We start from the raw sequence: 22,218 nt of genomic DNA, 5'->3' as shown, positions 1-22,218 counted from the left end.
AATGCTGCATAGCATTTAAATCATTCCCTTGCATGAATATAGTACAATTTATCCACTCTCCTGTTAATGTATAAATAAGATGTTTCAAGTTTTTGCTCTTCTGTATAGAGTTCTTGTTATTATTTTCATTTCAGCTGATGTTTAAAAATTGCGATACTTCAAATTTTTAAAATCCAGATTTATGATTATGACTTCTCTTGAAAAGTCAAATGTTACAGAAAATTCCCACATGGGACCCACATATTTAAATAAAGTTGCAGCTGCCCATTTAGAAAGCGCACACTCCAGTTTGCCACAATTCGCACTTTCCCGTGGCTCCCAATGTGCCGAGTGATAATGTCAATTGCCATTTAGAAAAGTGCTTACGCCGTAATTTTTTTCGGGCTAGATACACACGTATTTCTTCGCATCTGTTTCTGTAAAATGAAATGAAAACAAAATACAAACCCAGACGACTGTCTCCTTCAAGAAAGAAGAGACGGGCCATATTTGGGTGGCTGGGTGGGTGCGGGCTGCGACAGTGGAGAATATTCCAACTATTTAATTGAAACACATAAACTGCCTCACTCAATGACGTCCCTGGCCCTTGTATACATTTGAGTTTGAGATCCAAAATATTAATATTTAACTACTGTGTGTTCAAGGGATTTGAAGTCAGAACATCTGATTCCAAGCCAACCATTCAACAACCTAAGCACAAAATTTAAGCAGGCAGCTTCAGTTTCTTACCCTGTGAAAAGGAAACGACAAAAACTTCAACTTTGAAAGGGGAACCAATAACTCGTGTAAAACTTTTTAAAGATGTTAATTGTTCCAGACAAATGCTGGTTAATATGGGTATCAACTCATTCTTGGACCTAGCTTTTATTCACACTGATCTAGTGAGTCGTTTCACAGGGCAAAACGTGCCCTTTGCAGCAAGCAGCGTACCCAGGGTGAGAAGCCTCTGTCAGTACACAGAGCACCTTAGGAGGGGGCGTGGCGCTTTCAGCCTGGTGCGCATGCGCGAGTGTAAAAGCAGTTAGGTCTGCCCCTGGCGCCTAACTAGAATATTCCAGACGTTGGGGAGTTTTATCACCCTACTGTATTTACTTTTATTTATGGTAAAGTTCCATACATTTTTATTAATTTCTGAGAGGCACAAAAATTCCTCTCAGATTCATTCCTATTGACCACGTACTCTTACTGAGGTGACTTTTGTCTCATTGGAAACCCTCAGTAAAGTTTTCAGTTTGGGGTGATGGCGTAATTTTGAGTAAAAACAACAAATCATTCCGCTTAAGAGAGACCACGGGGAAAGGAAAGTGAAGTTTCTTTTTATTCAGGCATTTCAGTAGTTACCTCTTTTTAGGGGCGGTGCCGCATGAGGACCCGATGGACCCCGGAGATGCCGCCATTTTGGAGTCTTCCCTAAGGATCCTGTACAGGCTTTTCGAGTTGCCACTGCTGCTGCCGCTGTCGGCGGCCTTGTCGGGCAGAATGAATGTGATAGACCACGTGCGGGACATGGCGGCCGCGGGGCTGCACTCCAACGTGCGGCTCCTCAGCAGCTTGTTACTTACAATGAGTAATAATAACCCGTGAGTTGAGGCGGGGAGCGGCCTGGGACTAAGGAGAAAGCGGCGGCGGTTTGGGAGCCTGGGTCGAGGGCGTGTGGGAGCAGGCGGGAAGGAGCGGCCGCGGGCCCCAGCTGAGGCTCCGGGGTCAGCGAGGGCCTCGTCGAGCGGAGCCGACTTCGCAGCGCAAGTCGAGTTCACTGGGTGCCGGCGTTGTGCGGATCCCCGGCATGGGCTCCCTGCGGGGGATGTGAGCGGCAGCTTCGAGAAATAGAAGGCGGAGGCTTTGAGGACCACCCTGGCTGGGGTTTCCTGAGGCACCTGTCATGGGGCACAGCTGCTGTCATATCGCTGGGCTGAGTCCTCCCCTCTCAGCTCCTTCCCAAAGAACGTTTTCTCGCTCGCTGCAGCTCTGAGACACTCAGTTCCCTGGTTTTTATATTAATATTTTGGGCCCATATTTGAAATTGGTTTTTTTCTTTTTAAGTGTATCAGGAGGGTCCACTTTCTTACCTCGATAAGCTCTTGAAAACGGGAGATTCCCTTGATGGGTGGGAGTGGCGCCTTTCTTGTTTCCAGAGCTGCCCATTATTGAGTCTTATAACACACGGAGCACAGGGCTAATTCCAGCCTTTAATCACGTCTCTTCCCTGCTTAACATCCTCCATCGCACTTAAAATCTTTCCCGTGGCCTGCGAAGCCGGCAGACATCTGCCTTCTCTCTCCGACTTCATCCCGTTCTGTTCACCGCACTCCAGCCTCTCTGGCTGTTGTTTCTGTTGCTTGAACGCACCAAGCTTGTTCTCAGCTCTGGGCCTTTGCCCTTGCTGTTCCTGCTTGGGGTCTTTATCTCACCTATCCCCTCGTTCAGGTTTCAGCTCATATGTCCCTCCTGGGGAGCCCTTCTCTGACCACCAGAATTATCTGATACTCTTTTTACCTGTTGGCCCGCTTTGTTTCTGCATCACTCTTGACACCTATTGAAGTCAGCACAGTGGCTGTGTGCAGTAAGCCCACACATGCTTATCAAATGTGCTAAGAAAGTGAGTACAACCTCAGGGAGGTAAAATACCTTGTCCAAGTTCACACCTCTATAAGTGATGTCTGGACCTTGTCTCTAGCTCCAGAGTCTCCATTCTGAGCCACCACTGCCTGCTGCTACCAAATGGCATTTTAATGGGATCTTCTGTGTGTGGACCCATTAGCGTTTGGCCTGCTCTAGAAGCTAGCCTAGATCAGAAAGGAAAGGCCCCTAAGTGCCTGCAGCTGCTGCTCCACATTTCACTTCCATTAGTGTGCTTTGGACCTCACTAGTGAGACTCATCATTTTGCTACCATCCACTTAGTGTTGATAGTGAGGAGTTCTGGTCTCTGTCAGCCTTCTGTGTTTATTCTGGAGCCTTTCACTTGGTTCTTTGTCAGAGCGTACACTTCCCACCTTTGGGGATTTATGTGCCAGTTAGTCATTACTCTTGTTCTCTAAGATGTTACAGGATAGTTTGAAGCAGTTTAATCCCCTAGCTAGACTTAGTTAGCACACGCTTTTTCATACTAGGTTAGACTGGCAGTTTCTTAGCTTCAGGAGGTGTTTTGAGTTCTGACCTTCATCATTTGTATTTTAAAATTTCTTGTTGAATAAGCAGTACCTACACTGTTAAAAAAAAAAAAGTTCAAACTGTAGAGAAAGGGTGTGCAGATCAGTGTCTGTCCCTGAGTCTTGAACTGTACCCCCACCATTTCCCTTCTCCAGAGGCAACACCTGTAAATTTTTCGTGTGTCATTCCAGAGAGAATTTATGCATGCATCAGTAGGCATGTATGTTACAATATATACATATCTGAATGCTTTCTGTGGGTGTAGTAATATTTTTTAATCCAAGCATCAAGTGTTTATTTTTCACTAAATACATAGAATTTCAGAGTTGCAAGAGATCTTAAGTCATCTGGACTATACCTTTCAGTTCCTGCATTTTTTGTAACTTTATATCCAATGTTTAGCCTGCTTATCATTTTTTCTAAAAATATATATGTAATTCACATACCATAGAATTCACCCTTTTAAAGAGTATAATTCTCAGCTGGGTACATGCCTATAGTCACATAGTCCCATCTACTTGGGATGCTGAGGCGGGAAGATCGCTTGAGTCCAGGAGTTTGAGGCCAGCTTAGGCAACATAGCAAGACCCTGTCTCTTAAATAAATTAATTTTTAAAAAGGGTACAATTCTGTGGGTTTTAGTATATTCACAAGATTGTGCAACCATCACCCCTATCTAATTCCAGAACATTTTCATTACCTCCAAAAAAACCTTGTGTCTGCTAGTAGTTATTTCCCAATGTCCCCCTTTCCCTGCAACCACTAGCGTACCTGTTCTTTTTTTTCTTGAGGCAGAGTCTTGCCCTGGGTAGAGTGCAGTAGCGTCATCATAGCTCACTGCAACCTCAAACTCTTGGGCTTAAGCGATCCTCCTGCCTTAGCCTCCCAAGTAGCTGGGACTATGGATGCACACCACCATGCGTGGCTAATTTTTTCTATTTTTTGTAGAGACAGGGTTTCATTCTTATTCTTCCATATTTTCTTCAGAATTTTCTTCAGTATTTAAAGAGCTTTCAGGTCTCCAAACTTTTTGTTCAGCCTCTCCCTGAAAAGAATTCAAAGTGGTGAGGTTTTTGTTTCCCAGGTCTTTAACTCTTCTTTGGTAATATTAGTTAAGTCATTGTGGTTGCTCTCTTTTGTCTATATTATCCTTAAAACTTGATGTTAATATAAGAGAGTATGGACAGCTATATATCAAACTGTTAAATTAAGAGGGCTTGGATTAAAGAAGGGGAGGAAAAGATGTATTATGTTTTCTCTATATATCTGTATTACTGGATTCGATTTATAGGTATCACTGCTTTTACATTAAGCAAAGAAAATATTAAATTATATTAAAACAGAACAACTTAAAGCAATAGTCTAGATCTGTTGATCATGTTAGCATAGAGTTCAACTTTCATGCCTCTCACTTTAGGGACTAGCACTTACGGTACATTGACTTTTTTATAAACATTACAAGGCTTTGTGCTAGGCTTATGTGGACACTAAGAAAGGTGTTCTTTTCTAACATTTCAAAGCAACCCATGTAGGGGGTATACTTTCTCTATTTTCTAGAGAGTTATTCTCCCCATCTCAGAAGTACCAGCTTTTGGTGTATCATGCAGATTCTCTCTTTCATGATAAGGAATATCGGAATGCTGTGAGTAAGTATACCATGGCTTTACAGCAGAAGAAAGCTCTAAGTAAAACTTCAAAAGTGAGACCTTCAACTGGAAATTCTGCATCTACTCCACAAAGTCAGGTAATTGGAGATAGAATTGTGATGTTTTTTCTTTTTTTTGAGAGAGAGACTGAAAGAATTTAGAAGATGGCTGATTAGGTGTAGAAGATGGTAAAATAAAAAGTAATTTTTAAAGGGGAGCTGATTAAAGAAACAAAGATGAAAAACCACTTAGATGTAAGAATGTATCCAACCAAGTAGTAAAGGCTAAGAGCAAAATTCACTCTATGGATGAATCTAAAAATGGAATTAAAGATACATTATCTAGGTTCTAACAAAATCATGCATTGTTCCTCGTTTTTACACAAACAGAACTCAAAATGTAAAGTGTTTATAATTTTAATGAAAATACAACTTCTAAGCCCTGTGTGGGGGCTCATGCCTGTAATCCCAGTGACTTGGAATGCTGAGGCAGGAGGATCGCTTGAGCCCAGGAGTTTGAGATCAGCCTGGGCAACAACAAGACCCCATCTCTAAAAAATTTTTATTAAATTAGCTGGGTATGGTGGTGCATGCCTGTAGTCACAGCTACTTGGGAGGCCAAGGCAGGAGGACTGCTTGAACCCAGGAGTTTGAGGCTGCAGTGTGCTATGATCATGCCACTGCACTCCAGCCTGGACAACAGTCATCCCATTGCTAGAAATTAATCGTAACAGTAGACTCACAAAAGGTTTTCAGGGTATGTAACTAGGGCTACTTATTGCAGTATTGCTTATAACAGTAACTGGGAGAAGTGTGTGTTTGTAGGGTCTGGTTAAGTTATAGCCAGAAGATGGGATAAAAGAAATAAAAAAGGAGATAGAAGTATATGTGCTGATTTGAAAAGAACTCCTATATATATTAGTAAAGAAAATAAGATTTGAATCAGTGTATTCAGTACCCCTTCTGTTCAAAGGGAATAGTTTAAAGATTTTATACATTTTGGTATATGTCTACTAAATATATATGGATAATAAACTTGAAAGATTTTGTGTGTGGGAAGGAAATAAATTTAACGATGGAAAGCTGTAGGGGGAGAGGAACTTTTACTTTTCGGTTTGAACCTGTCTTTAAGTTTCTTAGCTGAACACATGCTACGTATATTTTAAAGGAATGTCAAATAAAAAAATTAAAAGGAATGTCAGAATGCACTAGGAGTGAAATTATAGGTCCTGTATTTTTCCATATCTAAAAGAAGACACAAATTGATATAGTTGATGTTTTTTAAAGCCTGCTGCTCTTCATCTTATTTCTATTTATGTAAAACTTTTGCTTTGTATTATTAATGAGCTAATTGCCAGGGTTTTCTCTTGTTTTTTAACACTGAATGGAAGTCGTGTATATTGTCCAGATAGGTTCAGTCATAAAAATAGCTAACATTTATTTTATTTATTTATTTTTTTTGAGACAGAGTCTCACTCTGTTGCCCTGGCTAGAGTGAATGCTATGGCGTCAGCCTAGCTCACGGCAGCCTCAGACTCCGGGCTCAAGTAATCCTACTGCCCCAGCCTCCCGAGTAGCTGGGACTACAGGCATGCGCCACCATGCCCGGCTAATTTTTTCTATATATTTTTAGTTGTCCAATTAATTTCTTTCTAATTTTAGTGGAGGCGGGGTCTTGCTCTTGCTCAGGCTGGTCTCGAACTCCTGAGCTCAAACAATCCACCCGCCTCGGCCTTCCAGAGAGCTAGGATTGCAGGCGTGAGCCACCGCTCCCGGCCAAAAATAGCTAACATTTATTGAGTATTCAGTATGCTAAGCACCATGCTAAACCTTTCATATGAATTAATACACTTAATATTCATGAAATTTTTTAAAAAATTCAGATATGTAGTGGGCCCTCCATATCCTCAGGTTTCGTATCTATGTATTCAATCAACTGTGGATCGAAAATATTTGGAAAAAGGCCGGGTGTGGTGGCTCACACCTGTAATCCTAGGGCTTTGGAAGGCTGAGGTGGTAGGATTGCTTGAGGCTAGAAGTTTGAGACCAGCCTGGACAACATAGCAAGACCCCATCTCAAAAAAAATGAAGAAAAATTAGCCAGGCATGGTGGTGCACACCTGTAGTTCTAGCTGTTATAATAGGGAGGCTGAGGCAGGTGGACCACTTGAGCTGGGAGTTCAAGGCTGCAATGAGATACATGATGATGCCACTGTACTTCAGCCTGAGGAACAGAGCAAGACCCTATCTCAAAATAATAATAATAATAAACCTAATAATGCTGTGGACATGCTGTGCACATTTTTGTGTGAACAGATGTTTTCAGTTCTCATGGCTGTATACCTAGGAGTAGAACTGCTGGGTCATATGATAACTCTGTTTAACATTTTGGAGAACTGCCATTCCATTGAAGTCATATTTTGAAGAGATGTTTTCATTGTCTCTTAGTGTCTTCCATCTGAAATTGAAGTGAAATACAAAATGGCTGAGTGTTATACAATGCTAAAACAAGATAAAGACGCCATTGCTATACTCGATGGAATCCCTTCCAGACAGAGAACTCCCAAAGTAAGTTGAATGAAGAGTTTATGTGTTCTCCTCCTCAGCTCTCCCAGCCCTGCTCCCTCCATGTTTTCTCATAAATGTGTGTCAGGGAGCCCATCTGAGCGTTTTACTGACAATTGTCATGCTCACTTGCTTCCCCTGTTAATGGAGCAGGGGTTTGGAAAAATAGAGGAGTGACTTATGAGACCCTGAAAATTCAGCTGATGAAAATGATAGCTGGAGAATACTACAAGTGCTTATTCTTTGGTGTTTCTTACTGTAGGAAATACTTATTAGCAAAACAGTTCTAAGTGGCAAAAACACTTTTTTAGAACTTCGTTTTTTCCTTTACATAGGTGTACCCATTTGTTAATGGGAATGGTTTTATTAATCCCTTCATTTTCAAAATTAAGACTGCAAGATCCCTTTGTATTTATTTGTGTGTGGATTATGTACTTGTGTTTGATTTGACAGCATATTGTAGCCAAGAGATCACCTTTAACTGAAATCAAAAGATCTGATGTCTTGTTTGAGTTTAGGGCATGCAAATTGTGTGCAGTGGGAACTTAGGCAAGTTACCAATCTCTGAGCTTTTACTTCTTCTTTTATTTGTAAAATGAGAGAGAATAGTATTTTCTCCTATCCAAGTACTACTAACCAAGCCCGACCCTGCTTAGCTTCTGAGATCAGACGAGATCGGGCACATTCAGGGTGGTATGGCTATGAATGATTTTCTTTGTTAACTTTTGTAACATCTAAAAAGTATGTGAAAATACTTTTTAAAGTACTATTCTGTAAGGAGTGTTACATTGGGCATCTGATCAGGTTTTTTTTGAAGCCCAGTTTAGAACAGTGAGAATCTTTGCTCTTAAGATTGAATTCATATCGGTATTTAATATTCTAACATATTCTGTCATGTCACCTGCCTCTCCTACTTCGTTGAAAAACTATTCTGTGTAACTTGTGCTTAATAGTAAGGAATTTTATAGGTAAGATGTGTAAATTCTCCTACCCCTAAAAGAAGTAATCTAAGCAGTAGAGACTGCTTAGATTGTATTTTAGTTAGTGTATTTTAATTAGTGCTGTTTTATCCAAATGGTGCTGAATTTTAAAAGTAACCAAATTTGATGAGAACATATTTCAGCAGCTCATATTGAGGAGTTATTTACTGTTTTCTGAGTTTTTAAAACTGAGGTATTTCTACATTGTATTTTATGATGGTGGCTGCTGTTAAAAACACCTAGAAGTCTTGAGGTGAATCCTTGGAGCTAAAAAAACAAACCCCACTTGGAAGTATGTTTTGAACTAACCTGTCTCATAATAATTGTGGATGCTGTACACAAAATTGTGTTCTGGTACACTATGAAAGTCTTCTCTTACCCAAGAATAATTTTTTTTTGCATGTGTGAAGAATGTCTGCTGCTATACTGAAGGTGTCTTCCTTTTGAAAGAAGGCATTTTTGACAATAAACTTTGAAAGTTACTGTTCCTTATCTTATTAGAAATATACCGTAATTTTCTTCTTAATGACTTGTGGGTGTTTGGGAGGCATTTTTGGAAGATGGGTAATGGCAAAGAAGCTCAGTTTTGTAGTATCCACTGCTTGGTGTTTACAGCCATCATTTTGAGAGGGACTAGAGGAGTCTGCATTTGTTAGGAAAACATATCCTTCATTCTGTAGAGCTCTTGTAGCTAGGAGCAAGCAAAGATGTGTGCCTCAAACATAAACTTATAATATTTACAGTTTTTCTTTCTTGTCCGTTAGGGAGTTAACTGGCTTCTCAGTCTGTGTAAAGGACAAGGAAGTGAGTCAAAATACGTCTAAATGAACGTCTGTTAATGTATGGTAAACACCACCACACGTTCCCTCACATTTTAAAGGAAAATTCCAGTGTTAGGTTATAAAATCTTGGTAAATCTTTACCTTTTAAGAGTAAACTTACCAACATACGATATTTCACTCAGTTTTCAGAAAATGATGACTGCTTATGTTTATAACTGGTGGAATGTGGCTTTATGATGTTCCCAAATAAAGCTCTTTTTTTAAAAGAATTGACTTTTTCACTAGGCAGTACTCAAAATTCATTCTTTCACAGTGACAGTCAAGTAGCTTAAAGGAAATTTTGATATTTTTTGAGGCAGATGGTCCATCAGTCAGTTTATTAGTAACTAGCAGTCAAGAAAGGATCTTAAATTTAACTTTTTATTCTCTTAAGGATTGACACCAATACTGGAGTTTTCCTTTAAGTACCTTCCTTTGCATTTTCAAAATAGCCTAATATGGGAAATCTGAGGCCAAATAAAAAATAGTTTTATTTCTAGTATTTCATTATTTCATTGTTTGAATTAGTGTGGATTAATGCTATACTAGATTGTTTTATATACTGTAGGTCTATGATTGGAACAGATGTTCTTCATCTTCAGAGCTACTCTTTTGACTTAATATCTGGCATACCAAGCCACAGATAACTGAAGAGATTGGGGATTGACATTTTTTCTTTTGTGCCCTCACATTGACTGCTTTCTTAGGTTAATGATCTAGCAAACACTGTTGTGTTTAAGATCTAATAATTTTAAATTGGAGTGTTTTATTTATCTCTTTGTACTATCAAGGTTATTTATCCCTTCTCTAAAACTTCTACATTCTTTGGAATTTTTAGGTTTTCTCAAATTTTCCTAGTTGCATTTTTAGGTAGGATTATTTTTAAATAGCTTCACTAAGTTACATATTTAAATTGTGCTAAAGTGCAGATGTCTGCACTCAGTGATTTAAATAGTGTATCTGATCTCTGGATCATTATCATCTCTGGAGATCAGTTTGAGTTTGGTTTTTGTAACATTACTTTGGCGAGTTAGTACCTATGAGTCAAAGGTTTAAGTGTCAGAAAGGCTAGAGTCTAGCCACAAGTCTAATTATCAGAGGAAAGCCAAGTGTTGTATTTCTGTGTCTGTCCTGTCTCATTTCCTTTTGGGAGAAACTCATCTGATCCTTCTTAACTAGCAGTGTCAAGAGTTCCTCACTGTCTCATACTTTAATGTTAACCAAATTTAAGATATATCAACTTGAGCACTTCTGAGGTAGCTCATCTTCTACCTTTTCCAAGATCAAGAAAGAATCAAGGTAACTAGCATTCTGTGACATTTCTTAAGCGAACGTTATTGCTGTTTCCAGAGTCAGCATCTTTGGTCCAGGTATTACTGGCCCTTTTGGTTAGGTAAGTGAGAAAGTAATGTGACTTCCCTCTTAGGGATGAGAGTACCTAGGAAGGCAATGGTAATAATTTCTTGTTTCTTTTGAAGAATGGGGTTGGTCTTCCTTTACTTGCACAGGGCTACTGTGAGTAGGGTTTTCAGTAAAAAATGGTATAGTAGCTGGTGATGAACATCAGGGCTTTTTCATGATGAGATATTTTCTTTGCATTGTATACTTATTTTACTGTCCACCATTTGTGTCTGTACAGATAAACATGATGCTGGCAAACTTGTACAAGAAGGCTGGTCAGGAGCGCCCTTCGGTCACCAGCTATAAGGAAGTGCTGAGGCAGTGCCCGTTAGCCTTGGATGCCATTCTAGGTATAGATCGTTTTCTGCCTGTTTTCATGGAGTGTTTACTGTCAGAGAGAGTAGTTCTCAATCTTGACTATACATTAGAATAGATTTAATTTTAAAAAGTTTCCACCAGAGAGTGATTCAGTAGGATTACTATTATCACATATTTGATCAAGAAATATTATTAATAAATTATGGTCTTTCTGTCATATTCATCTTGCTTAGAATAAGGAAGGGGTTGCCTTGTAGTCTAGGGAAGATAGAACCCATTGCTTCTTGCATTGTGGAAGAGAGACGCTGTGCCTCACCACCTTTCTCCTGCTTTCTGTTGGATTAGGTTTGCTGTCCCTTTCTGTAAAAGGTGCAGAGGTGGCATCAATGACAATGAACGTGATCCAAACTGTGCCTAACTTGGACTGGCTGTCTGTGTGGATCAAAGCATATGCTTTTGTGCACACTGGTGACAACTCGAGAGCTATCAATACCATCTGGTGAGTGCCACAAAGTTAATTCAGTGTTCTTGAGCCCCTTTCCCTGTCTGGAGATCTGATGTATCTCAATTAGCAAAACAGAAAAATGAGATGTTTATCTCTTGATGTACAGCCAGTTGTCTTTAGGCTGTGTTAGTCTTTTAATGTACTGAATGTTCCAAATGTAATAATATCTGTTAGGGACCTTTAACTGTAAACTTGGGCTGAATTCAACTCTGTGCATGCAAAGGCAGTGACTCTTGCAAAGCACACTGCCTTGGTGTGTCATTCTTGAACCTAGAAGAAAACTTTGTTGGATCCCTCCCCACCCTGCCATTCCTGAAACATAGTTTATTGCAGCATCTGACCTAGGTATTCTTCTTAGGAACGGGATTTTCTTTTTTTTAAGTGTGAAACAAAGTTTATCAAGAAAGGACAAGATAGGTTTTCAGAGCAAGAGCAAGATATCTTCACCACAGAGGATGAATGGGCCCCTTGTCATAACAAAAAGGCTGGGATTTTCTTTTTATTTAGATAAAGTCCAAGGACAAGAGGCTAGGGATTGTGTTGTACAAAGTCACCCAGTTGAGTAATAAGTATCTATCACTTGTGAATGACATTACCTTTAACACGATGTTGTGTATGTTGTCCTCTGAAACACTGCAACCTGAAAGTTCTTTGTTGGTAGTGAGCGATTTCTGCTCTACTCCATGTATTTGCTATCTTATCCTATAATTTTTTAAAAATCATAAGCTCAAAATCTATGATGCACAGTTCATTCTTAAAGTTTTTTATTATGACAAATTTTACACAAATACAAAAGAAAATAGTATCTATATGCCCAATCACTCAGATTCAACAACCAAGAGGATTTATAATAGATTTTAAGGTTCAGCGTTTAATATCTTACAGTTCACTGGAGAAAAAGTCCTTATTGCGAGATAACGTGGACCTACTGGGAAGCTTAGCAGACCTGTACTTCAGAGCTGGAGACAATAAGAACTCTGTCCTAAAGTTTGAACAGGCACAGATGTTGGATCCTTATCTGATAAAAGGTAAATAATTCTTGGGGCAGAGAGAGGGTGGCTGTTGAGGGCAAGAAAGATAGGAAGGAAATGGAGCATGAACTCCTGAAAACCAATTTTCATGGAAATAGTTTGTAAAACTTACTACAGTATTTTATTTTTTCTAAAGTCTTAACACGTCTCTAACACTTAGGTAATTCCATTTTGAACAGTGTTTTTGCTTCAATTCAAGTGTCATCTCTCCACAGATCATTATTTGGCCTTTTTTCTTTTAAGGGGGGGTCACAGCCCCTCCTTATGATTTATAAATTGATGATGTGCCTGACTGAGAATTTGGATGGCATCCTCAAACTGTAATATCCTTTTAGGGAATTTAGTTTGACTATGTCCGTAGTGTAATTAAAGAAGGACAAGTGAACAGATACTGAGAAAGGGATAAGAAAATTAAAGGCCATAATTAGGAGTGTACAACGGAAAAATTACTGATCTGAAGAAAGATTGCAGCTGAAGGGGTCTGCCACAGGGACCTCCACAGGATGGCAGATGGGGCCCTGGCAGTGAGTGCTCAAGACTAGTGGGAACTAAGGTCAGATAGACTGATGTCTGTTTGTAAAAGCCCAAAAAAAGCCATCAAAAAAATAGGTCCTTGTGACAATGAACAGTCTTATGGGCTCTTAAGGGTCCTTTCCAAGCTTGCAGATGAGGAAGCAGGTCTAGAAAGATGGGTTTGTTTGCACAAGATATCCATCTTGTTCAGTGTTCTTTTCTCCAAGCTGCCTGCACCTATGATGAAAATGGTGTTAGAGGTACTAGTCTGTTAGCAGTTGGCAATTTGAAATTGGAAGCTGATACTCAAGTCCAAGGGCAGGCAGGAGTATTGTAGTAATCTTGGTTTGAGGGGAATTTTCCTGGGAGTCTGAAGGGATAACAGGGAATGGAGAATGGTGGCAAGAGATGGGTGGCAGCAAGCATGGGGCCCTTCCTATAGAACGTGAGAGTGAAGCGGGGGTCTGGGAGACAGTGAGCTTTGATGAACTACATTCCAGAAAGAACTACAAGCTTTTTCTGGAATAGGCCAACTTTATCTGAGACTAATTGGCTTTTTCAGCATATTAAATGTATACTCTTGACTGCTTAGAGTTCTTAGAGAACTTACTTCATACCTTTTTGGGGCCTTTTCTGGTTGAGTTAGGATAGCTGTATATCATGCCACAGGATAGAGGGACAAGAGTTCCTGAAAATAACAGGCTTTCAAATTGTGAGGTGGGTCTTTTTGCTCCTTTGCTTTTTTGGGGGGAGGGATGAATTTTGCTTTTTATAGTTATTTTGTAGGAAACTGGAAATACTAGTAGGGGGGGCCTTTGATGGTGGGAAGGGCTCCCCTGCAGGAGCTGGGGCCTCATCATAGGGTCTGACATTGGGTGCAACTGCTGTGTAAAGGACCCTTGCTGCTTTGTGTAAAGAGCCGCTTCTTGCTGTGACCTTCCTGTCTAGGAATGGATGTGTATGGCTACCTGCTGGCACGAGAAGGGAGGCTGGAGGATGTGGAGAACCTTGGCTGCCGCCTTTTCAATATTTCCGATCAGCATGCAGAACCGTGGGTGGTCTCTGGGTTTGTTGATGCATTTCCTTTTCTCTTCAGTTTTCAGTAGATTCTTTAAGAGATTGTAGTCCCTCCTGAAGAGAATATAGGTTGAACACAGATTTAAGAGGTAATCAGTCCTGGATTCAAATCATGGTCTGTCACTTTGAATGCATTATTTACTTCTCTGGGCCAGGTGCAGTGGCTCAGGCCTGTAATCTTACCACTTTGGGAGGCTGAGGCAGGAGGTTCGGTTGAAGTCAGGAGTTTGAGACCAGCCTGAATAACATAGTGAGACCCCAACTCTACAAAAAAACAGCAAAATCATCCAGGTGTGGTGGTGCCCACCTGTAGTCCCAACTTGGGAGGCTGAGGGGGGAGGATTGCTTGAGCTTAGGAGTTTGAGGTTGTCGTGAGCTATGATGACATTATAGCCTAGGCAATAGAGGGAGACCCTGTGTCTCAAAAACAAACAAATACCTCCCTGAGTTTGTTTTCTCATTTAGAAAATGGGCTATTAACTCTACTTCTAGAGGTGAGCATTCATTGAGATAGTGAATGCCTTGTGCTTAGCACTGGGCCATTAGTGATGGGGCCAAGGATGCTCTTTTGTTTCTGACTTGGCTTTACAAATTCTCCGAGTGTCTCTCAGCTAATAACATGTCCAGATCATCAGGTTCTTTTCCATAATTTTTTCCTTCCATATCAAGATATCCCTCTTAAAAATGAAGGGTAGATGTTTTAGTTTGTTTTTTACTTTTCCACTAATCTCTTAGGTTAAAGCTGTCAGTGTAGTTTATAACAAGAATCATGCATAGGGCCTTCCCTTTGAGTTTTGGATAAAGTTGCTTTATAGTCTTCTCTCAGATAACTTCTGGCGGTTTTTTTCTTCCAGGTGTCACAGCTTCTATAGCAAACGCTATTCTCGGGCCCTCTATTTAGGAGCCAAAGCCATTCAGCTGAATAGTAATAGTGTTCAAGCTTTGCTGCTTAAGGGAGCAGCGCTTAGGAACATGGGCAGAGTCCAAGAAGCAATAATACATTTTCGGGAGGCCATACGGCTCGCACCTTGTCGCTTAGATTGTTACGAAGGTAAGATAGAAAACATACATGAATGGTGTGAATCCCCAGGGTGGCAGCGGCACTCAGATGGAAGGTTTCCTTAGGCCAGCACTTCCCAAGATCCATTGTACATCAGAGTCATCTGGGGAAGCTTTCAAAAATCCTGATAGTCAATCTTTCTGGAATAGATGGGAACCTGCGGAGTTGGGGGATAGGCATCAGTATTTTTTAAAGATCCCAGATATTGCCAATGTGCGGACAAATCTGGAAACCGTTGCATTAGGCATTTACATTCATTTAGGAGTTTCACTGGAGTTTTTTACCCCGTGCTTTCAGAATCCATTTTTCTCATTCTCTTTTTCTGTATTATTGTTTTTATTTTATTATTATTTTGTTTGTTTGTTTTGTTTTTGATGAGCGGGTAGTTGGGATAGTCTTTTTTTCCTGCCTCAGATGTAGCCCACTCGTTAATGTGAATCTCTCTGTGCCAGGCACCATTCTAGATCGCTTGGTTATGTCTTTATTCTTTTTCAGTCGTCCTACCTTGGGCCAGAGATATTACTCACAGGGTGACTCCACATCCATATGACAGTGTTGGTTGTGGGAACTGGTGTGTTCATTGCGACCCCCACAGTGGGCAGAATCAGGCTCCAACTTTGTTTTGTTATGAAATATTTTAAGTTCATGTGAACTGACCCTAGGAGTTCAAAGGAGCTATGCCAGCTTCAGCAACATTTGGTGACTCAGTCATAGACATTAAAATAGATCTTAAAAGATGCAGTTCCTCCAAAACATATTTTTATAAGAATTTAAAAATAAACTCCGGAATCTAGGAGTGACTTGCTGTTAACAGGAAGATGAGTTCAAATTTGAGAAATAAAATTTTGGAAGTTGGTGGAGAGAACTGCTTATATAGCCAGCGAGCCTGTGCCTGTGGTGGCTTTGTTGGGGGCAGGAGGATTGTCTTTGTTCTTAAAGAAACTCCAATAAACCAAGCCTTTGGTTTAGATTAATTCTTGATCCTGAAACCATAACTTCCCTAGCCTCCTGGCTGCTGTTAGCATGCCGATTCCATTCTTTTGCGTGCCTGTTTCACCAGAGCGAGAGATGAGTTAGTAGCCCCTCTGCACAGTGCTTGGACCGAGGATGTGCCCCAGTTGGCCAGTGAGGCCTCACAAGCTGACTTCTCAGGCTGCTATGTGGAGGTTGGATCAGGAGGACTCCGTTTATGTTCTCCGATGCTTCTCGCAGTCTCCAGCGGAGCTTCCTTACTTTGCTGGTGGAGGCCTTGGGTTAGTGGAGTACACTGTTTCCATTTCCTTCTGAAGTTCCAGGGGGGCTTTAGCAGGAAAGTAAAACTAACAAATAACTAGTTGCAAGCAACCGTATTTGGAGTCCAACACATTGCCTTAAGAGTTAGGTAATGTCTAGTTAGGTAACCACAGTGTGTGAAGAGTGTGCATGAATGTTATAAATGCTGCTAGGGTGGAGGAGTATGCAGAGAAAATCTGGCAGGGATTGTGTAGGTTTGGGGTTTAAGCTGTTTTTCTGTTTTGATAAGTGCTTTGTGCCAGAAAGTTCTTCCTCTGTTCTGAACTTATTAGCATGAGGAGTTGAGAGTTGACTTCTCGTGGTGGCCCCCATAGGCTATCTTCCTGTGGGTGGGAAGAGAGGCAGGAGCTGCCATTCTTAGTACTTTTGGTCCATCTGATAAAGTGCTGTCCGTCTAATTTAGGACAGCCTCCAGCCTTTTGAGATAACTGTTATGTTTTCTTTAATTTTTAAAAAAATTTTTAATTCTTATGGGTACCTAATAGTTGTGTAACTATAGGGTTGAGATAACTGTTATGTTTCAAATGAAAGAGGCTTCCTTTCTCCTTAGGTTGCTTGACAGGTCCTTTCCTTCGTAGAACTACACATTCACTTTAGGACTGTAGGAGTCCCCCCCCAAAAAAAACAGGTGCCTGAACACAGCTGGAGAATAACAGCTTGTTAAGAGGCAGTGAAACCTTGGCTTTGGTTGGAAACATCTCTCACTACTTTAATCTCTTGGCCATATGACAGACTAATCATTAGTGTCACGTTTGTTCGTTTAGCAGTCAGATGGGCAGCTCACATGCTGCAGTTTCCTCACGCATGCTTGTTCCTTCACTGACCAAAGGTGCCTTTGCAGGGCAGGCTTTTTCCATGTCTGTCGAGTGCTCTGGGGAAGAACACTTCTTAGCTATTCCGTCAACATACCCTCCAGTCTAATCTCACCATCCAAGTTTTCCCCTGGCCTGCCCTTTGTCTGAAACTTCAAAGGTTTGCAATTTGGAGGGCTGTCAGAGTAGAAGCATGGCTTGGAATGGTAATATGGTTGAACTACTTTGTGTGTTGTTTTTTCAGGTCTCATCGAATGTTACTTAGCCTCCAACAGTATTCGAGAAGCAATGGTGATGGCTAACAATGTTTACAAAACTCTAGGAGCCAATGCACAGACCCTTACCCTTTTAGCCACTGTTTGTCTTGAAGACCCAGTGACACAGGAGAAAGCCAAAACTTTATTAGATAAAGCCCTGACTCAAAGGCCGGATTACATTAAGGCTGTGGTGAAAAAAGCAGAACTACTTAGTAAGTGTGTCTTATTTTCTGCCCTGTTCATCATTAATCTTTACGAAACCTGATCTCATTTGGACTCCCTAGTCCCACCTGGTTACAGATGACCAGATGGGTGTGTGCCTTTTGCAGCAGGTCTGAGCCTGCTTGAATTGGTTTATATTTAGCACAGCCAAATGTAGCTGGCTTAGACCTGCTTGGATTAGCTCAACCCAGCTATTATTCGTTGGTACCTGTTTAGCTCATTTTTATCTGGTTTTAGTTGTCCTGAATTAATTTGGGTTCAATATAGCTAACTGGTTTTAGCCAGTTTGAACCGTTTTAAACCATCTGGATTCTCTTTTGACTTCCCTTTTAGCCTTGTTTAGTCCTGACTTACGAACTCCTGGGTTTGGGCTAGTTTGACAAATGCAGTTTGGCTTTTTATTTGAATTAAGGTTAAGAGTACATTTTAAAAAATCAGAACTCAAACTGCAAATCTTCTAACGGAGTAGGAACTCAGATGCACTTGCTTTCACTTTGTGTCTCACCACCATTCTCTTGAGGACATCTGCAAAGATATTGTCAGTTGTTGTGGTTTTGTGTATATGACTTAGAATGGGAATGTATTTTCAAAATGTTGAACTAGGACAATGAGGATCATTTTTTTTCCAGGCAGAGAACAGAAATATGAAGATGGAATTGCTCTGCTGCGGAACGCACTGGCTAATCAGAGTGACTGTGTCCTGCACCGGATCCTTGGAGATTTCCTTGTAGCTGTCAATGAGTATCAGGAAGCAATGGACCAGTATAGTATAGCACTAAGGTAGGCATCCGGCCTCCCGCGGGGGACGGTCGATAACAAGGGCAGAGGAGGCAGTGAGCTGTCACAGGCGTTCTGGAGACACACAGACACTCTGTGCCCACGGTTGAAAGCAGAATAATAACAGTAATGATAGAAGAGTTATTTGTGAATTCGTGACTTCTAAAAATTTTTTCTTAAAGTATATTAACAACATTGAAGAACTGTTTCACTCATAACCAGCCCACACCTCTATAACATCCTTGTTCATTTGTATAGATCATCTTCCTGTCCTTGCCCACACATAACACATATTTTTATAGGGTTATACCTAGTCTATATTTTATATTCTGCTTTTTCAAATCAAAGTATTGTAAGTACTTCCCATGTTTCTACCTACTGTAGTAGTTAAGAACTTGAACTCTGAAGTTTGATTACTACCTTCACCACCTGTCATCTTGGGCAAGTTACTAACAAATTTCCTTGTCTATATCTATCTACCTTATTAGATATTGAATGATTGATTGAGGATTAAATGATTATTCCATGTAAAGCTCTTAGCACTGTGCCTGGTACATAGTAAATACTTAATAAATAGTGGTATTCTTACTGTTTAATAGAGAAGTGATTTCTTTGAGGGTTGTCTGTGTGTCTGTAAGGTTATGGTCAAGGGCTGCCTTTAATGACTCTGATCACATCCGTTTACTTGTTCAGCAGACAGTTGAGCACCACTCGTGTGCCTGGCATCTCAGTGACCCCCGGGGATGCTGCGTTTCCGGGAGCCGTCAGTCTCAGACGTGCAGACTGACCGTACCTCATGCTAAGGGCTTTCATAGCAGTCTGTAGAAGGCAGGTGGGAGTCCAGAGGGTGGGGGCCCTGGGTGTGGGTAAGAGCTGTGTGAAAGGCTTCAGAGACGAGATGTTACAGATCTGCATTTATATAAGTAGAAACAATTCCAACGTGGATTTTAGCTGCTTTTTAGATGCCCAGAAGCAAGGGAGAAAATAAATACCAGACTTTCATTAGAGGTGGGATTTGCTAGGGATGGGATGGCTAAGGTTTGGGTGATGGTCATGAAAGCAAGAGGAAAGATGGCTTAGGAGACAAATAAATGAATGTTCTGGAGCTTCTGAACTTTGGGGAATTGGCACATGTTGACTCTTAGCTGCTAAATGCAAATAGGTAGGGGTAGCCTTGGGTTTTGGGGTCTAACCTAGGAGTTTACAGATGTGTTCCATGACATCTGTGATGTTTTTGGCTGACTACTGAAATGCTAATATGTTTAATTATATCATAAGAACATGGAACAGTTATACTCACAGAAAAATAACTACTTTTTGTAACCCCATGGCTCAAAAACCCAACTTTCAGGGAATCACATATAAATTTGCCTGTTGATGTTTGTTTGTCACTTTTTCATTAATGTTATCTGGGAGCCTCCTCTAGCAGAACGCTAGGGGTAATAGGTGTGAAAAGGTTTAAGAAATTTTTGGAGAAAACTCAAATTGAGAATTCTAAAAATTAGGAAAAGACGCCTTTTTTCACTTCTAGTGGTGGACTCCCTCGACCCAGCCTTGGAAGCCGGAGTTTGGAGAGGCCGGGCATTATCGGTCTCTCTCTGACTGTGTGGTCATTTCACTGCCGGGCCAGGGAGATGACGAATCAGCCAGCAAGAAGCAAGGCAGAGATTCAGGCCTCTCCTTTGTTTTGTTGTCCCCTAGTTTGGACCCCAATGACCAGAAGTCTCTAGAGGGGATGCAGAAGATGGAGAAGGAGGAGAGTCCCACGGATGCCACTCAGGAGGAGGATGTGGACGACATGGAAGGGAGTGGGGAAGAAGGGGACCTGGAGGGCAGCGACAGTGAGGCGGCCCAGTGGGCTGACCAGGAGCAGTGGTTCGGCATGCAGTGAGGGCGGCTGCTGCGGGGCCACACTGGCCTGCCCTGCTCTGAGCTCTTCCGTGGACTGGAGGAACCGTAGGCACCTGCTCTCGGGAGGACAAGGATTCAGCATGTGATTGCAGCGGGGGTCTCGGCCCCCTGGCTCCCGATTCCTAGTCGTGACTTCATTTCTAGAACTGAGCCTGACCAGCCTTCCATGTATCTCCATCCTCCCCTGCTCCAGCCAGGGAGGACCGCGGGAGCACCCTGAGGCCCACACACATCAGGGCTTCTGGGGCAAGAGCACTTTTTATATAACTAATTTCTAAATCACAAAGCTCAAGGAATAGACGGTGTTTTGTCTGTGACATGGATGGGTTTGAAGGAGTGACCCACTGTCCCAGAGCGATAGTGTCATCTCCCAACTCTGATGGCCGTATGGTCTGGCCCTAGAGGGCTTCCTGTTTGCAGAAGTCATCGCCTGGGCTGTCCAGACTCCCTAGTAACTGTGCTTTCCTTCTGCAACGTTAGTAATGCCTTAAGCTGACAGTTGCTGTTTTGCAGAACAGTTTTCCTCTTTGCTAAGCTGGTAACTTGCCTCTGAGCCTGGCCAAGCTGGGAAACGGGTGTGACAAGAGCATGAGCAGGCGCACCTGGGGCGGTTCCCTAATAAAACTGGTTTGTACAGTCCTGGTGTTGGGTGATCAGAATGGAAGCCCTTTAGTAGAGTCCTGGTTTTTTGGTCTCTCACTCAGAATGCATTGATTCAGCCCCAGAATTATTTGGCATAAATGGACTCTCTTCCCCTAGTATTGGGAGTCAGGGGGGCGGGAAGGCTCAGATAGCCCGAGCTGGTGCATCCATTTGCATTTTTGGATGGTGAATCTCCCTGGGACCTGAGAGTCTGGCCAGATTTCAGACTGAGTCCGCCCGACTCTGGGCTCAGGGTCTGGCTTCAGCACTCTGGCATGGGTCAGCCTGCAGTGTCGCACCCTGAGCTGGGAGATTCTTCACCCACCCTCCCCCTTGTGTCTTAAAATGCGCTGCCTTTTGAGTACACGGTTAATTGGAGGCGAGGGGGGATGTCACAGGTAACCTCAAACTCTCATTAAAACAAAGTTGGTCAAAGATGCTACAAGATGTGAATTTGATGTACCTGGAAAATTCAGAATATCTGATAGCTGCACTTTAAAATGGGCAAAAAGCTTCTGTGAAAATGTATTTCAGTACGAGAGCCAAAGCCTGCCCAGTGGCACTTCACCTGAGCTGCTCTAAGGAGGCCGCAGGCAGTTGGGTTTCGCCATGTGAGGGTGTGGCAGGGAGAAGACGCTGCCGTTGGCCTTAGCACTCTTTCCCAGATGCAGCCTCGAGGGCCGCCTCAGCCCGGTTACTGCAGTAAGTACTGCGGTGAGAGAAAAGGCAAAACCTTTGCCTTTCCCGGACTCCGGGAGGAAGCCAGCCCGCCCACCCCTCGTTTCTCCCGTCAGCTCACCGAATCCCGTCTGGATCAGTGTCTTGGAGCCCAGGCCCTGAGACATCGCTGGGCACCTCACGTTCCTCCCTCTGCTGGCTCCTCGGGAAGCCCCTTGATCATTGTGGCCTGTCCACTCCAGGCCCCTTCGTCCCAGCTGCACCCCGGGCTGGACTCCGGGGTCCTTCCCACTTGCAGCTCCAGCCTCATGGTGACAACCGGGTTGGAAGAGGCGGCTGAAGCTTCCTTGCATACATTTGAGAAACACTCCTGGTCCACAGCAAAGGATGGGAGAAGTCTGACTGGGAGGGAGCGTGCCGAAGCTCTCGCCTGGCACTGCCACAGTCATGGTCTCACAAACAAAAGCCTCAGAAGGGCAGGGAGGCCCAGGAAGGGCTTTTCCCACTGAGCCACCTGCCAGGAGACCAAGCAGCTGACCGGGGCCGGCCCCGCAAATGC

At 42.2% G+C, this 22,218-nt stretch overlaps 1 protein-coding gene across 1 annotated transcript; it reads left to right on the top strand.

The window, feature by feature from the left end:
• Positions 1–1,374: 1,374 nt before the first annotated feature.
• On the top strand, positions 1,375–20,978 carry ANAPC7 (anaphase promoting complex subunit 7). The gene is made up of 11 exons (XM_012663447.1): positions 1,375–1,580; positions 4,709–4,895; positions 7,245–7,364; positions 10,802–10,913; positions 11,227–11,380; positions 12,272–12,414; positions 13,879–13,996; positions 14,862–15,058; positions 17,417–17,641; positions 18,281–18,431; positions 20,130–20,978. Exons 1-11 carry the CDS (start codon positions 1,375–1,377, stop codon positions 20,317–20,319), a joined length of 1,803 nt encoding a protein of 600 aa, XP_012518901.1. The 3' UTR covers positions 20,320–20,978.
• Positions 20,979–22,218: the final 1,240 nt, after the last annotated feature.

This window comes from Propithecus coquereli, unplaced genomic scaffold (assembly GCF_000956105.1).
Source record: "Propithecus coquereli isolate 6110/MARCELLA unplaced genomic scaffold, Pcoq_1.0 Scaffold81, whole genome shotgun sequence".
NCBI classification, from domain to species: Eukaryota; Metazoa; Chordata; class Mammalia; order Primates; family Indriidae; genus Propithecus; species Propithecus coquereli.
The sequence above is the reverse complement of the archived record's forward strand: the minus strand, read 5'-3'. Positions and strand labels throughout refer to the sequence as shown.